Source organism: Pelodiscus sinensis, chromosome 29 (genome assembly GCF_049634645.1).
Source record: "Pelodiscus sinensis isolate JC-2024 chromosome 29, ASM4963464v1, whole genome shotgun sequence".
Taxonomy (NCBI): Eukaryota; Metazoa; Chordata; order Testudines; family Trionychidae; genus Pelodiscus; species Pelodiscus sinensis.
In genome coordinates, this window is record NC_134739.1 from 12232728 (window position 1) to 12251028 (window position 18301).

Here is an 18301-nt window from a genome sequence, read left to right on the forward strand (position 1 = left end):
TTTTCACTTTCCATATAATCCATTTCACTCTCTGATTCCCATGTGTTCCCACAGGTGAGTTCCAGCAGTTCAGGAGAATGTTTAAACAGCCCTGCTGTTAGTCCAGCTCTGATTCTTTCTGTTTCCTTTATGTCAGTGGTTCCCCTCCCACTAGGGTGTGTCTAGGTTACCACAGTGCTGTTACTGGGGTCTGTCCCAATGCTTCTTGCTGCTGTGTAATGAACCAGAGCTGTGCTACCAGCATCCCTAGACATCTGTGGAAGGTGTATATGCCAGGCACAAGCCCATCCCACTTATGCAAAAGTTGCTCCTAGAGGCTAATGATCAAGTCCCATTGACTCTCCTAGGTGCAGGTGTAACTCACACACCTAGCAGGTGTGGTTCTGTCCCATGGGTGGCACTTAGATCACTTACAGAGAGAGAGAATGAGTTTCTGCTCTACAGCCTTAGCTGAGAGCAAGCAGGCTTTATAGCTCAAGCACTAGAAGCTCCTGCACTAAGCTGTGGAGGTCCCAGGTTTGATTCCACCTGTCAGTGTTGCAGAGGTTTGGGCCTTCTGTAAGCACAAGGCATTTGACATCTGAGACCTTCTCAATTTCAGCCACGTTGCTTCTTGAATGTCTGGCAATGTCATTGCTCATCTGTGCTAGACTCACCCACCATGACTCTGCTGCCTCCTCTCCTCTGTGTGATTAAATATTCATGTCTGAGATATGAAAGGGAGTGTGGGTGAAATATGCTAAGGACACCAGGCAGCATAATGCTAATGAGTTTCCATCCGACTGAGCATTTGGGTACATGAGGAATATAGATTGAGGGAGCTGTTGATCACGTGTCTCTCCAGCCAAATGTTGCCATCATCTGAAATGGATTGTAGGATTCAGGAATCCCACACACACACACACTCTCCCCGTCAGTGTTCCCTGTAAGCTGAGCATTTGAGTGGCCATGCAGGAGAGATTCAAATGCTGCCCAGCTGGTTAGCAGAGTGCCCATAGCCAGCAGTGTGTGTTTCTACTGGTGGTGCGTATGCCATGGTGCTCATAACAAAATTTATTCTGCACATGGATGGGAAAAAAAATTATTCTGCACATGGATGGAAAAAAATTAAAGGGAACACTTTGCGGGAGGACAATTTGCTTCATCTGAATTATTTTGGGTTTAAAAACTCAAGAGCAGGATATGAAGAATGACCTGTCTTGTAGGCATCACTAATAAGAATGACTGTAGGTGAGTCCCACGCACAGCACTGGAAAGCCAGTACGAGACTCCTTCAGCTTGAGTCATGGGCCTCTTCTAATGGAGCTAATAGAGAGCTGCTTGACAGTCATAGTAGCTCACTTCTGCTCTCTATGAGCCAGCCTCACCCTCAGCTTTACAAGAACAGCATCCCTGGAGGAATGGTCCCTGGTTTTCCTTTCCACCAAGCTGCCCAACTCTGCCAACACAATGCACAGGGCAGTCAAGAAGTGTGTCCTATGTAACAGTATATTCAATACGCCTGACCAGTGACCCGTGGGCGCTGTATGCACGTTACCATTTCATCGAGGATGAACACGTCCAAAGTCCTCTTTCCCCACCGTGCTGATTCAGCTGCGCAGCTTTGAGCTCTCTAGTGCAGTTGTTTAAGCCGATGGGACAGAACTCTCCCTTCGACTTAATTAACCCACCCTGCTAAGCAACAGTAGCTATGCCAGTGGGAGGAAACTCCCCCACCAGCATAGCGCTGTCCACACCGGTACCTAGGTCAGTATGATTTACGTGGCTCAGCAGGGTGGCTTATTCACACCCCTGATTGACACAAATTCTAGTGACAGAAGTGATGGTGGGGATTAGGGATGTAATAGAGTAGCCGGTTAAATGATTAACCAATAAGCAGATGCTTATCCATTAATGCTATTGGCTACACACATCCCCCCACCGGGCAAGTACATTTTTTAGCAAACTGTCCAGCAGGCCGGCTCAGTCCCGGCTCACACCGAGTCCTGGCAGCTACCCCCATTGTGACCCTGGAAGAAAAACTATTTCGGAGCTGGCAGACTGGCTCGGTCCCGGTTTGCACTGGGTTTGGCCACTACGTCTCTGCAAGAAGAGTTATTTAGGGGCCCGGGCTCCTAAATCATTTTTCTTGCAGATCCACAGCAGGGGTAGCTCCCTGGACCCAGTGTGAGCCAGGACTGAGCCATCCTCTCTGCCCGCCAACTCCCAAGCTACTTTTAATGCAGAACTGCTTATTGGGTAAACGTGTAGCTCAGGGCAAAGAGCCAAGATATCAGTGGATCCAGCGCGAAGAGCCGGGGAAAAGTTGTCGAGCAAAATAAAAAAAAAAGGACTGCCCCTTTCGCCTCTTTAAAAGGAGCCCCCGGTCACGTTCGGTCGAGCAAAAAAAAAAAAAAGCTCTGCTCCTTTAAGAAAACGCGATTTTGGCTTTTTGGCCACGTCAGACTCCCGCCGCCTGACACCATCTTTAATTCTCCATCTTTAATGGCCGCGCCAGATGGCTCCCCTGCCCAGGTCAGCACAGGGAGCTGGGAGGAGAGGGATGTTTTTGAGGTTTGGGAGCAGCTTTATGAGCCATGGGGGGGGGGGCTTTGTGAGCCACACCCTTGGCGGGGGAAGAGCCACATGCAGCTCGCGGGCCACAGGTTGGCCACGGCTGGTGTAGCCAACAAAATATATTTGTTGGCTACAGGGTTACTGGATTACATGCAATTTAACATCCCTAGTGGGGAAAAAGCCTCAGTCTCTCCCCTTGTTCCGAGTTCGGTGTGCTTTCTCTGCCTCTCTGGCCATTTATTGCGCTAGGCCTACGTGATCCCAGCCATCCTCCCTCCATTCCCACCCTCTCTCACAATCCCTTTTTCAGGAGTGAGCAATGACCTTCCCATGAAGACAGCCGGAACCCCGATTCACACCGGCACCATTGTGGGGATAGTCCTGGCCGTCCTGCTCATTGCAGCCATAACCCTGACTGTGATTTACATCAGCAGCCACCCCACCTCCAACGCTGCCTTGTTTTTCATTGAGGTGAGTGTACAGACCTCCTGCTAGGCCGGCTCTCTCTTCCTGTGCTGTTATCAACAGAGGAGCAGCCGCCAGCAATGAGGGCGACGTGCCCCCATCTGCCGGCCGTTTGCTCCCCTGTTGAGGAGATCCCAGCACGTGATGTCTACACTGGGAAGATGTGGCAACGAAGCTGCTGCCAACCTGCAAAAGTTGCCAAAAGTGAAAAACGATAAAAACGCTTTTTCTCCCGTTGTCGACATTTCATGGCCATGTTGCTGGCTCCCCTCTCAACAGAGCAAAGCATTGTGGGGAAGCATCCCGCAGGGCAGTGTGGTGGGAAGGCAGAGCCGATCCCTGCCCTTCTTGGGATTCCCTTATAGCTCTGGGAGCTCTCCATGCTGAGGAATGTCAAAGCAGCACAGCAGCCTCTCCAGCCCTCCCCCTGCAGCAGCAGCCTGCCCGCCGCTGGGTTCCTAGCAGGGCAGAACAGGAGCACTCCAAAGATTTGTTCCTTGTTTGTTCTCCAAACAGAGCAGCTCACTCCGCTGCCAGATACTTCTCAGAGCTTTGAAAGGGGAGGGGCACAGCCTGCAAGGCAGCAGAGATCCCAAAACACTGAGCACAGCCATCAGGACAGGTGTGGGGTATGGGCAGAAGCCAGTTCTCTCGACAAAACAAACAGCAGAGTCCACGCTGGCTCTTTGTTGACAATAAAGGGAGGGGAAAGACAAAAGTTTCTTGCAGGGCTGGAAGTTTTTTGTCAACAAAACTGGGTGTTTTTCCCGACAAGTCGCATGGCAGTGTAACGCTCTGGCTGTTTGTCGCCAAAAGGCAGTTCGGGGTGACAAAATATGCCAGTGTAGACAAGGCCTACCTCAGTGGACTCTGAGGGCTGATCCTCAATCAGCATGGTTCCACTGACTTCAGCAGTGCTACATAGCTCTAAATCTATTTCCTTCCCTTATGAGGATGTCTAGCCTCAGCATTCACGTTGATTTGTGCCGCCGGTACATGCTGAGCCAGGTAGTTGGATGTACTGAGCTGTGAATATGAAAGAGCCAGTTTACCTCCAGGTACAGCTGCCCTTAGGGAATCCTCAACTTCTGGAGCAGGGGAGGGAATTTGGGCCTCTCTCCTCTAGGGCTTGGGAGCCAGCCATGCATTTAAAGTTACACTTTTGTTGCGGTCTGAATCCTGTGAGCAGGCTTGTTTCAGATACATTTCAATTAACCTTGCTGCCTTGCACTTACACGGGGTCTGGAGAAGCAGAGAGAGGAGGAACAGGGGGCCTTTGATATATTTCACATCTAAATGTTTCTTTTCATGGTCCTACAGTCAGAGCTAATCTTCAGCTTCCAGCTGTTGATGTCTGAAACCCGGGTTCTTTTTCTTTCACACCCAGCTTTTCTCTTTCACTCTCACCCACAGACTCTTTCAGGTGCTCTCCCACATTTACTCCGACGTTGTTTCTCTCTTTCGCACTCTCTCTGACAGTGCACACACATTCCAGCTGGCCTGGAGCTGTAACAAAGGCGAGATTGCTACCTTGTGAATTAGATTTGGGAGATTAAAACAGTTGGGCTTTAATAATAGCTACTGCTCCATCCCGGGGGATGTAACTGATGGTGTGAAAGTTTTTAATGCAGATTTTTAATTTCCAAATACTCAGGGGCTGTGAAGTTCTGTTACTCTCTGCAGTTTGCAAATGACTCCTTAGCTTTCACCATGTGGCACGCTCCAGGCAGCACTAAGGGCTCACTGGGGGGAGCGGGAGCAGTATGATACACTCTGGGTGGTGCTGAGGGCTGGTTGCACCCAGCCCTGCCCCTTCCGGGAGTTTAGAGGCTGCTGTCCCACTTGCCCAGGGGCCTGGAAAGACTGTCAGCCCCTTCGTGTGACATCTTGTGGCCCCTTCTACCAAAACTGAGTGACTCACAATGATTTAATGTATTTATCCCTACAACTCCCTTCTCCCCCAGCCAGGGCAGGTCAGAGCTATTATCCCCATTATACTGACAGGGCACTGAGAAAATGGAGGCTAAGGCCCAGATCCACAGAGGTGTTTAGGCTCTACGGCAGTTTCTTAAACTGCGCTCTGTGGTACACCGGTGTGCCGCAAGGCAGTTGGAGGTGTGCCTTGGAGAACAACAGAATTCAAAATGGCCATCCTTAAAGGCGACCTTTTTTTTTTTTTTTTGCTCTGCTCAACAAAAAATCCTTGGTGTTTCCCATAAAAAAAATTATTGTTTGGTGTTCCTCAGTCTTAAAAAGTTTAAGAAACACTGCTCTATGGGGTGTAGTCACAGAAGCCCCTTGGGATTGTCCCTTGTGTGCTGATCATGCCAACAACGTCCACCTTCTTGGTCTCTGGGCTCCCCACCATCCTGTCCTGCTAGGCCAGATCCTCTGGTCTCCCCAGACAAGCACGGAGCTGGGGTTACCACCCTCCCCCCAGCAGCACAACGCAGACACTGAACCACTTCAGCTCTGGGAGGACTCGGTTCTAGGGCACAGCACACCCAGGAAACCAACCCCCAAAAGGGATCAAACCCCCAAATAAATCCGTCTTTGTGTAAAAGTTTTACAGAGGGAAGGTTTATCAGGTAAGTTCCCTTTGTCAATGGAAGAGTGGTGCACAGTGGTTGCTCCACCCCAGGTAACAATTATTTATACTGGGCGTGATAGTAAACAAAAGTGTTTTTATTAAGTACAAACAGCAGGAGGTAAGTGGGTGCAAGGGAAAACAGACAGATCAAAGTAAGTTGCTAAATTAAAATGAAAAGAAAATGCAGAGCTAGTTCTAATTCTCTAAGAAATGTATTGCATGAATGCGTGGGGATGCCAGGCTGTGAGGGGGCGGGGAAGATGTGTGTGTTGGAGCACGAGGGAGTGAGGGTTCTGGGCAGTTGTGTTGGAGCTGTAGGCAAGGGGGAAATGGGCAGAGTTGGTGGTGTGCAGGGGAGAGGTCTGGCGAGGGGGCTCTGGCCACAGAGAGTTGGCAGAGTGTGTTGAGGAGGAGAGGAGGAGATGACATGGCATGGGCCTGCCCTATGCCCCATTGCATCTGGTCGGCCCTCATTGCCTCCCTGCACTTTGTTCCATTCTCCCCATGGGGGCCCACAAAAGGTTAATCCAGCCCTGCTTAGTATAGATCAGGGGTGGGGAACCTTTTTTGAGCTGGAGGCCACTGACCCACAGAAAAATCAGTCGGGGGTTGCACACAAGTGACCCTCACTAACAGGGCCTAACTGAGGAGGAGAAAGACACTTCCCTCATTCCCCTCGTGCACCACGACCCCGGGGGGTGTCCAGGCTAGTACATTTTGTGTGCTCCAGTCCTGCAGTAGGCATGGGCTCCCCAATGCTAGGGGCGGAGCCCTGAGCCTTGGGGGCCAGATCCAGGCAAGCCAGGGGTCACATCTGAGGTTCCCCACCCCTGGTGTTGATGTTGCCTCAGTTTTTCATGCGGTATTGTCCCAGCACTGGGGGATATGAATATGAAACCTAAGTGACCACAGATCTACAAAAGCCAGCTGCTTAATGAAAGTAGGTCTCCTAAAGGCGGAAAAGGAGGATACTCCATGTCATAAGGAGTGATCTCTTAAGGCAGGAAGTTGCCTTATTAATAAGGATGGGCTCTTGTACAGGATACATGTTGCTTTTTCAGGTCTGGGTTGCAAACTTCCCAGCATGCCCCCCAAATTAAAGCTTCTTCCTTGGCTTTTAACACACTTATGTCTTTGTCCACAGCAGAGACCACACCACTGGCCAGCCATGAAGTTTAGAAACCACAGCAACCACACCACCTACTCGGAGGTGGAACCTGCTGGCCACGAAAAGGAGGGCTTTGTGGAGGCAGAGCAGTGCTGAATGCATTCCTTCTCCTTCCCTGCCCCCACAACCTCCCTTGTCTTCAGGGTTAGAGTCTCCTGTTATTCTATTACAAACTGTGTCCTCTATCTGGAAAGAAACAGCAGCCAGAAGAAAAAGACCCGATGGAGCATTGAAAAAGAATGAATCAGGGTAATGCAAGGCTTGCAACTCTGCAGGCCTCCTCTGGGAACAGCAGAGGCAGTGTGGCTGGCCTACCTGCAGCAAGGCACCAGAGCCCTGCGGGTGTCAGTAGGGAAAGCTGAAGTCCAGTTGGAGGGGGGTTGTGTGGTGTTGATTTCTTCACTCCCACCGAAGGCATCTAAGATTAGCAGTTCCCAATCTGGGCCCATCTGCTTTCCTCTTCTGCCTATTATCCCACCCCACTGCTTTGAGCCTACCCTACCTGCTCTCCTTCAAGCTAATAGCTCTCCCCGTCTGTCTAGGGTCTGTCTAGGGTCGGGAGCAAAGCAAATCTGACCCATTCTAAGGCTGATGCTCTCTAGAGGATTCACCAAATGTCTGGGTCAGTGAGAGAAATTTGATTCTTTCCTTCAAACTCAGGTTGTCTTGTGCTCTCATACCCGCCGCAAAACCCAATCAAATCACAGTGGGAGAGGGTGTGGAAAGAGCATTGTGGAAAATACTATTCTCCCAGGGCTAAAAACTGAAGTAAACTCAAGCAAAATTTTTCAGTGAAGTCAATGGAAGTTTCACCTTAGTGAGGACAGAGGACTGGCGTTTGAACTCAGTTGCTCTGTCACAAATCCAGAGTAATTCTATTGGGACCAATGTATCTAAGGCCTGATCCAAAGTCCATTGCAGTCAATGGGAGTCTCTCGGTGTACTACAGCTGGGTTCAAATGAGCCCCTTGCTGGGGATTTTCACTGGTATCACAATGTGGCCTTGAGTCGGGAATTTAGCATTAGACTGCTAGACGTTTTCTTTTTCTTATCCTTTGCGATCAGAACCAAAGACTAGTCGACATAAAATACAGGCTCTCTCCTGCTCCCTTTGAAGCCAGTTGCGTAACTCCCATTGACTCCATCTGAAGCAGGAGTAGGTCCCTAAACTGAGGAAAGGCAGATACCTAAACAGACCCCAAAGGCTGGTGTGAAGTGCTATTTGCATTCCCAGAAGAAACAGGGTGTGTTGGTTGTGTTGTTTTCTTATGGTCCTTGTCTATTTATTCTAATGTAATGTTTGGTGCATATTTTATCTACTGGCTGGTTCAGCTGTCACAGACAGTGATTACTGCCAAAGGCAGGGTCTGTCTAATTAATATTTTCTGTCTCATGGGCTGAATTTATATAGCCATTAAGGATAAATATGGATGCTAGGTAGCATTTAGACCCTGGCTTATCCTCCTTCAGACATAGCCACTAAGGAAGCTTTTGCTGCATCGGATTATGTCATGAAGACATCAGAATGCTCAAACAGGGTAAGTCAGACTCAATCATGCCAAGGTCTTGTGGACCATCAGTCCAGACATATCTCTCCAGGGATATTTAAAAGATAAACTTTAGCTCCAAGTAGGATCTTGTACTAGAAGGTTGATTTCTCTCCTGCCCCCCTGTTGAATAAGTTTAAAGGAACATAGTCATGTAGAGCAAACCCCAAATCTGGCCTTCTTTAAAATGGTTATAAACTAGTAAACTTCCCCTGAATTTTCATTCTCTTTATAAAATAACCACACTTTTTTCAGACACTTCAGGGGGTAGCCGAGTTAGTCTGTACAGGATAAACTTTAAGAACAACAAATGGTCTGGTCTTTATAGAATACAGGCAGTCCCCGGGTTACATGGATCCGACTTACATCGGATCGCTACTTACAAACGGGGTGAGGCAACCCCGCACTAGCTGCTTCCCCCCAGCAGACCAGGGAGACGCGAAGCTAGCGCCCCCCTCCAGCAGACCAGGGAGACGCGGAGCGGCTTTTCTCAGCAGACACTTCAGCTTGAGAATAAAGGACTGAGGGAAGTGAGGTGTGGGAGAATAAAACTGAGCTCTGGAGAAATGTTTGGCTAGAGTTTCCCCTACAATATGTACCAGTTCCGACTTACATACAAATTCAACTTAAGAACAAACCTACAGTCCCTATCTTGTACGTAACCCAGGGACTGCCTGTAACAAAACATATAGATGGTATAAGAAGTGGGCTGTGCCCATGAAAGCTCTTGATACCATTTACATGTTTTGTTAGTCTATAAAGCGCTACCAGACCATTTGTTGTATTTTAAGTTCACACTTTTTTCACTTTTTAGAGGTATACAAAATATTAACTGACAAAGAGAAAGTCAGTAATGTACTCCTGCTTATGTCTAATAATGTAAGAGGGCATCCAGTGATTGTGAAACAAATGTAAAACAAATATACTTTACATAATGTATAATTAACCCATGTTACTCCCTACCACAAAAAGTTATTGCAGCCACTATCTTAGTAGGATTCAAAAAAGTATTAGACATTTTGAAGGAGAATTAAAACATGAAAATTTGTGTGAATTAGGATAAAAGTGCATTAGTTATATAATAAACTCTCATGCATCAGGGAATAAACCAACCTCTGAATGTCGGTGGTCAAGAAGAAAATTTCCTTATGGGCAGTTATTTCATAGTAGCCCAGTAAGGGTATGTCTACACAGCAAAGTTATTTCGGAATAACAGCCATTATTCCGAAATAACTATGCGAGCGTCTACAGAGCCATTCTGTTGTTATGAAATAATTTCAAAATAATGGGCAGCTTATTCTGAAATCTATAACCTCATTCTATGAGGAATAACGCCTATTCTGAAATAGCTATTTTGCAATAAGACATATGTAGACGCTCCACTGCTGCTATTTCGAAATAGTCCCTCACCAGGGCTGTTCTACGTTATTCCTCCCTAGTACCTCCTGGGGATCTAAATCGAGGTAGCACGTCTATATTAGGGAAGCCTGCCTTGGACTAATCTTGAGGTTTCCCTGCAGTGTAGACGTGCTATTCTGAAATAAGCTATTTCGGAATAACTATTCCTGAATAGCTTATTTTGAAATGGATGTGCAGTGTTAGATGTAGCCTAAGGGGTTTCTTCCGTTCAGGTATCTGGTACTGGGTACTGAGAGAGACAGGAAATCAAATGAAATGAATAACCAGTATGATATAGTAAGGCAATGTTCCTCATTTCCCAGCAGTAAACAAAACATTTTCATTATTGATTATACTTGATTAGGTAGTAACTATGGTTACTGGTCTTCATCTTTTTAATAGTTGTGATTGTATGATTATTTTTAGATACGTTTATGGCTAATTTTCAAGTTTTATTCTGTGTTAAAAATATGGTTCTCTTTGAACTACTGGAAAAAATCAGATCTTTACAGAGCCCTACACTACTGAGCATGACTTCTCAGTGACATTGGAGTGTTTGGGGTTTCCAGAAATACTCGTCAAAAGTGCAAAAAATGTAGAGATTTATCAAACGTGAATTTTAATTTTTTCTTTGGTAGGCTTTGATCAATTTTAACTGAAAATTGCCAATATCTGTGGAAGGCTGCTGCACAGACAGGCAGCCAGCCAGCCAGCAGGGAATGCACAAATTAAATTGAAAAAAAGACATCCTTTTGTTTCACAATGTTGATGTCACTGAGGACGCAAATGGCAGTCAAGGGAGTAAATGTGGCAGGGCCATAAATAGCAAAGGAAGAAGAAAAAATGTTTGCCAAATAGAAAAATGGAGCCAGGAATGTTTTTTGTTTTGTTTTTTCGTGCTTCTAAGAGGTTGGAAGATGAAGAAATTACTTTTTAAATTTTACTTGGCAGTGCCCTTCTAATGAAAGTGATATGTGATCAGTGCCATAAAAACAGCACCCCGCCCATGAGTTTACTTGTTAGTTCTTTACAGCTAAATCTGAATGGCCTCTTCCACTAATTTCCCCCAGATGAAAAGGTGGCATTTTATTTCACCATATATTTATGATGTAATTCATGTGATCAGTCTCTGAGGTGACATGTTCAAAGGGAAGGTCTACACCAGTGTTTCCCAACCAGTAGTATGAGTACTCTTAGGGGTACTTGAGAGAAGTCTGGGGGGAACGGCACCACAACTGAAATTTGGAGAAAACAGAATTTTTGTTTTAAGTTTTACTGCGTTTTATTATTTTTGTACTTTTTACACCCAAAAATTTTATTACCCGCACGGCTACAATTAAGTTGTTTAAACAAATGTGTTGCAATGTAGAAAAAAATTGGATGTGTCTGAAAACTGTAGGCACTAGGGATGCTTACAATTTTTTTTTAAAGGAGTACTTTATAAAAAAAGGTTGAGAAACATAGAAGTGGAGCACGGTGGGCTGGGAGATGAGCGGCAGAGCGGAGCAGGCTGCCGCTCCTGCCGCTGCAGTGAGTGTGGGGAGCCCCACCCCTGGTGCTGCCCTACACCAAGTCTCCCTGGTAACCCCTGGGGCCGCCCTGGGCCCTGCGGTTCCCGTCCATAGGATGGTTGATTCAGCTGCTACGCAGTCCCCCAAAGCGCAGGGCTTGGGGTCCCAAACCACCCTATGGATGGGATGGGTCTGTCCACTGGTTCCTTCACTGCCTCATGGATCCAGCCTGTCGTGAAGACATGTCCTGAGAGGCAGTGCAGTGTGTTGGCCTCTGATGCCTCTTTTTTCCTCTCTCCCCCCCCCCTCCTTGAAGAGGACTGGAGTGAAATTCTTCGTTATCCATCCTTTCACCTAGCTACTGTGGGATCCTGGATCGATGTTGTGAGAGAGCTGAGATGCAGTACAATGTGCCAGTCCCAGCTGCCTCCTCCTTTATCTCCTAGAGACAGATGTGAGCAGAATCTGTACTTCCCAAGCCATAACCTAGTAGCTAATTGTCACGGTTGGACCTAGAGTCACACGAGTGAACCACAGAGGGGCTAAAGAAAGAAATCAGCAACACAGGGACAACAGTATGCTCTGGAATCCTGATTATTTGAACCCCTATTATCCAAACCTCCCTCTTGCTGTGTCTGCCGGTTGTTGAATTCTTGTCTGACTGCCAGTTATCAGAACTCCAAATTATTCCTACATATTTGGTATCACCCAGGCAGTTCAGATAGTGCAAGTGTTAAAACAATGAGTTCCCATGGACACAAGCTTCCCTGCATTTCTTTGGAACCTCAGGGCTTGTCCACTGACCTAAGCAATGAGTGGACAGCACTGTGTTGGTGGGAGAAGCCAGCATAGCTAATGCATCTTGCAGTTGATTTTATCACGTCAGGTCATTGGCAGTGTCTCCTTATCAGATGTGTTACAGCAGCACAGCTGCATTGGCTAGCCCTCAGTGTCAGGTGAACCCATTTGGTCCAAGTGCATTGCTCATGCGTCAGGTGTCCCTAAGGAGTTAGCCCACAGCATTAATTTCAGAATTAATTTGCATATAGGAGCATGAGAGTGGGATGGAAGAAAATAAAGGATCCCAGGCATTTTTCAGTAGTGAGGTGTGGTTCTGGGAGCTCTAAGAACACTTTGGGTCAGTGGAATCAAAAGGGGCCAACCTTTCAGCATGCAAGGTCTCTAGTTTGCATTGCATGTGGTTTCACAGTGGAACAGCTCTACAGAGCAGTGGTTGTTGATGGCATTAAAGAGCGGAAGGGGAAATACATGTGAAGGATGCTCACTGATGACCTGCAAACACTGCACTCTTGTTCAAGGAAACGGAGGTGGGACCAAGTAGAAAGTCATCAGTGTAACTTAGCTGATTTGGGAGATGCAGGCTTTCCGCAGCTCTGATTGGCTGGGAACAGCAAACCGCAGCCAATGGGAGCTGCGAGCAGCCATACCTGCAGATGCTTAGGTAAATAAAGCATCTGGCAGGCTGTCAGGGGTTAATCCTGGTGAACTGTGTCTAGCCCATGGGCCTCTTATTACCCATAGCTGCGCTGCTTGTCTTGAAATGGAGAATGATCAGGGCATATGTTAATTGACCACTTCTCTGTGCATTCAGCAGTTGGGAAAATATACAACAGGGTGCATTAAAAACAAAACAAGGGCTTGTTTCTGTTCCTGCTGAAATCAGTGGCCAAATCCCTTTTATTTCAATGGAAGCAGGACCTGGCTTCAAAATATTTTCTCTCTACTAACGGCCTACTTTCCACATACTTGAATTTACAGCACAATTGGACTATTTGGGGGTGACTAAAGGCACTTTAGCTGTCTTTTAATGCAATGTATTTACTATTGATTATCTGCATGGAATATAATGTTAATACTTAACAAAAAACACTTTTTGGACTGCTTTGGTTTTAAAATAAAAAGAGCCAAGGATTGTTGGTGATGTTAAACATAATGGAAATAACATTTTATTTATGTCTTGTGCAATGTTTAATGGATACTATCAGAATAATAGTCATATATTTTTAAATGATTTCTTCTCTGTGTTACTAATAGCATAGTAGATTATTAAAACAGAAAGAATTTTAAAAAAACATGGTGTGATTTCGATTTTATTTACCAGAGTAACTCTACTATCTTCAGTGGAGCTGCTCCTGAATTACACCAACGTAACTGAGATCTGAATTGATCCTATACTTCAGATCATTAAACTTATTTAGATTTTTTCCAGGTTATTCAGCTTGGACAAGGAAATTAGGCAGGTCAGTTTCACTTTCTTAGACTCTGACACTAGTATTTTATAAATGCAAGATATTTATTTTTTATATATTAAAAGATCACTGAGATCTCCAGGAATCCCATGGCTTAACCCACTGCCTTCTGGTATGGTAAAGGAGGAATTATATTATGGACACATTGTTGGCACCTTAGGTATGGTACGGGAAGGCCAGTACTACAATTAGCAATGGGGCAACTGATTAATTCCATAAAGAATTTCACTTTCATAGATGATTGTTCTCAGAATGGAAATGAATACAAACACAATGGCTACATCTACACTGGTGGCTTCTTGCGCAAGAACAGCTGTTCTTGTGCAAAAACTTGCTGGGTGTCTACACTGCACACGCATTCTTGTACAAGTAAATTTACAGTCTAGCGTCAGAAAACAGGGCTTTTCTTCCAGAAGAGTTATTCCTCTCCCCACGAGGAATAAGCCCTCTTACGCAAGAACTCTTGCACAAAAGGGCAGTGTAGACAGGCAACATGAATTTCTTGCACAAGAAAATCCTATGGCTAAAATGGCCATCAGAGCTTTCTTGTGCAAGAGAGTGTCCACACTGCCATAGACGCTGTTGTGCAAAAGCACATCTCTTGCACGAAAGCACATGCCAATGCGCTCTTGTGGAAGACTTTTTGTGCAAGAACTCTTCTGCAAAACAGTTCTTGTGCAAAAAGCAGCCAGTGTAGACGTAGCCAACAAGTATTTTCCTCAGGCATCTTCAGAGCCACTGATAGATTTTAACCCTTTGAAAGCTTAAACTTTCCAATCAGATAAAGAAAAAGATCAAGGTGTGAGAATGTATATGCCCTCCCCCCTCCAAAAAAGTGTGTGTGTGAAGATAAATCTCTTCAATGAACCTTCATGTTTATGCTGACAGTATTTCTATCCCTAGCATTTCCATTGAAAAATCAGAAAGCACTGTCTTTAATTACTTGATTAAGCTTTACAGCATCTCTGGGAGGTAGATATTTGTCCTGTTTTACAGATATGTAAGCTGAGGCATGAAGAGGACCACAAGAGAGAATGGATGGTCTTTTGGTTAAAGCATTGGCGTTCATGGGATCAGTCCCTATGGATACGACTTGAATGTACATTATGATCTGTTTCAGGAATTTTTCTAAATGATAGGCTGTAGTGCAAGCATAGTTTGGACATGAAGCGGGAATCCTCTGTTATACAAAAGATCACATGAGAATCACAATGGTTCCTTCTGGCTTTAAAATCTATGAACTACTAGACTGGAACTCAGGCTATTCAGAATTGACTCCTGAGTCTGCCACAGATTGGCTGTAAGACCTTGGATGAGTCACTGAATCTCTGGGCCTCACTTCCTCCATCTGTAAAATTGGGAAAATAATACTCCTTTTCTCCCAAATTTTGTCTTTCATTACTAGTTAGGTTGTAAGCTCTCTGGGGCAGGAATGGTCTCTCATGCATACAAACAGCACCTAGCTTCATGCAGCCCTGTTCATCGCTGGGACCTTTGGGGCTACAGAAATAATCATAATTAATAAATAAATGTGAGGTAAGTGACTTGTTCAAAATAACACAGCAAATCAGTGGCAAAGCTAGTAAGAGAAAGCAGAAATCTTCTCAATCCCTTGTTCTAGCCATTTCTCCTCACAGAGGCAGGCATGCAATGAACGACAGTTGGCTAGATTTTTTTTTCTCACAACACTCTTAAATTCCCTCCACTCACCACAAAACAAAACCAAAACAAAACAAAAACATTGCTTCAAAATATCCAAATAAAGAGATAAATATTCCTGATCCTGAGCTAATAGCTTTTGTACCATTCTGCAAATAAACAAGGGCTCTGTATAGTGGAAATGCAGCCACAAGCAAAGGTATAGCAGAACCCTCTGCTATAATAAACAGGAGTATGAAAACAATTAGATGGTGAGCTACTGCAAAAAGGCCTAATGGATGATGGAGTCCAGTCTCAGATGCATAGATCTGCAGCTGCAATTTTCATTCATGACATGGAGTGAATCTGGGGTTACAGCTGGGATGAGGCATTAGGACTCCTGGGTTCCCTGCCTGATGTGTCAGTTACTTGTGGTCATCTTGGAAACTCAATGACCTATTATGTGCCTCAGTTTCCCCCTTCCTCCACCCCATAGGAGGACTGTGATTGTAACTTTTTAATATCTGCAAAAATGCATTGAGATTCTTAGGTGAAAGATGCTTTTGAAAGGGTAAATATTAATAGCCCATATGTACTATAAGAATCTTATTGCAGATGTCTGTCTTCCTAAGATTAGAAACTATTAGCATCAAAGCTATCTCCCTCACCCTCCCATCCTTAAAAGAGAATTCGGAAGCCTGCTATTTAGAGCCTAAGAGATCAAAAATGTGTGTCTGTCCATTTATTCATCTTCTCTTGCTGGAGTATCACAACTTTATTCACCACAGCTGTGTGATAGAGAAAGAGGCAAAAATAACACCCATCATTGAGTGCTAGTTTGTATTATCTTTGTGAGACAGTTTTATTAGTCTGCATAAAATACACTTCCCTCTTTAAGACCACAGATATTAATAGCAGATTCTTGATCTCAGCAAAGGGAAACGCTATGTCAGTATGTTAGACCACCCTTTACTTGTCCAAGGATGCTCACCCTTTTCTCTGCAGACTCTGGGTGTCTCTAGACTACAGGGTTTTTTCAAAAAAGTGGCCTTTTTTTAAAAAAAACTTCCCCTGCATCTAGACTGCTGCCATGTTCTTTCGAAAGTAAATCGAAAGAACGCAGCAGTTTTTTCGATCATGGAAAACCTCATTTTACGAGGAATAATGCCTTTTTCCAAAACTGCCCTTTCAAAAAAAAGGTGTCGTCGAACGCAAACTGTGCTTTTTCGATAGAGAGCATCCAGACTGCCTGATTTGAAAGATTCGAAAAAGCCTCTTTTGAAAGAGGCTTGTAGTCTAGACGTACCCTCTGTGTTTGCCAACCTGTAAGCAAGTGCTCCAGGAAGAATTAAACACTATCTTCTATGCCCAAAAACTGATGGGTGGATTTGCTACATATGAATGTAAACTGTATACTACCTAAGCTAAAATGCAAAGCCAGGATCCAGATGAACAAACAGCATCTCTGCCAGGTGAGTTGATAGGAAACTGTGTATTCAACTCCTTTCTCTGCATCCCTAACTAATTTGGTTAAGCTGTAAAATCAAAGATGTCCTGAAAAGCATCACATTTACAGATGGCAAAGATGTAGTAGGTCACCTGCCTACCCCAACCCAGTTTAAACTTGTTCCCTATATCGACCAGTTTCAGGCTTTGTCCATTCTGCTTTCAAGTGTCTTGAACAGTGAGGCTTCGACCACCTGCAAGAGGCTCTTTAATCTTCCCTCCTTGGATCTTACAAACAGTGCCTGAGGTTAGTATGAGGAAAGCATCTGGTAGTGTGATGGCTTGATAATTTTCCTCTCATCCTCCAGAAAATCTTGTCTACCCAGCTGAGTCTAGAAGAGCAGAAAACACCTGCACCGCTCCCTTTAGCAATATCAAGCAGAGCAGCTCGCTGCACTAACCTTCACCTTCTCCAATCCCTTTCTTATTACAAAGAGACGAGGAAGAAATTCTGAGTCCATTTCACATACTGGAAATGTTCCAAAGGCTCTGTTTTGGGGAGAAGTGGGGGTGGAATGTATTGCTGTTTACTAAATAGGACAGAGTAGGCAGCAGGTTTGCCTTTTTCTCTTGAAACTGACCTAAATTACATTGATCCCACCCCCTCCTCAACTTGTGCTAAAAGTCATAACAATATGTAGGCAGTTTTGTTATTTTTGAAAACCCAATGAAAACCGAGACACGCTGGCAGAATGTGTGTTAAGCCCTTTTCCTCTGCACAAAAATCCGTCTCTGGGATGTTTTGATAAGAAAGAAAAATGTGCTCATATTCTTTTTTTTAAAGGCAATGAAAAGAAAAGAGCAGGTTTGCTGTTCTTTTCAGAATAATAGTAGGTTTCATGCTCCCTGACAGGCTGCATGCTAATTCCAGGTGCCTGCTGCTAAGGGTTAGTTCTATGACTCTATTTGGCTGTGGAGAGATTTGTAACTCTAAAGGCCTATGGAATAATAAGAAAACTCGCAGTGAGAATTTCCTACTTCTTCCTTGCTTTCCCCTGCCCTTGGCTGAAGGAGGTAGAAGTATCCTTATGTTCCAAACAGTCCACCACAGAATGAAAACATATCACAGCTCTTTCTGTTGGGAGAAAAAGTGATGCCTGATGATTCCTGATGGAATCTAGTATATATTTGGGTATGTCTACACTACAAAGTTAATTCGAACTAACAGATGTTAGTTCGAATTAACTTTGATAGGCGCTACACTGGCGCTCCGCTAGTTCGAACTTAATCCACGAGGACTAAGCCTAGTTCGAACTTACTAGTTCGAATTAAGGGCTGTGTAGCCCCTTAATTCGAACTAGTGGGAGGCTAGCCCTCCCCAGCTTTCCCTGGTGGCCACTCTGGCCAACACCAGGGAAACTCTATTGCCCCCCTCCCAGCCCCGGACCCCTTAAAGGGGCACGGGCTGGCTACGGTGCCCGTGCCAGGTGCAAGCCTGCCAGCACCCAGCCAGCAGACCCTGCACCTGGCACGGCTCGAGCCAGCCACCCGATGCCCTCCAGCCCAGTGCTCCCAACTCTCTGCTTCTTGTTTCCCACCCCCCCTCTTTTTTTTCCTTCCCCCCTCTCCATTCTCCCCTATTTATTTTGGGTCTGCACATCCTAAACTCAAAACTCAGGTCATCTAAAGAAGTGGGCTGTGCCCATGAAAGC

The 18301-nt window shown here is 45.3% G+C and overlaps 1 protein-coding gene across 4 annotated transcripts in view; it reads left to right on the forward strand.

Moving 5' to 3' along the window:
- Positions 1 to 12868, forward strand: part of PLXDC1 (plexin domain containing 1) — a 66939-nt gene extending 54071 nt beyond the window's left edge. For 3 of the 4 annotated variants that reach the window (XM_075911685.1, XM_075911686.1, XM_075911683.1), the window contains 2 exons: positions 2867 to 3027; positions 6756 to 12868. In XM_075911685.1, the coding sequence (XP_075767800.1) occupies positions 2867 to 3027; positions 6756 to 6875 (281 nt within the window). In that variant the 3' untranslated portion in view covers positions 6876 to 12868. The remainder of the gene's footprint in view (positions 1 to 2866; positions 3028 to 6755) is intronic. The other variant, XM_075911684.1, reaches the window with a different exon arrangement.
- Positions 12869 to 18301: the final 5433 nt, after the last annotated feature.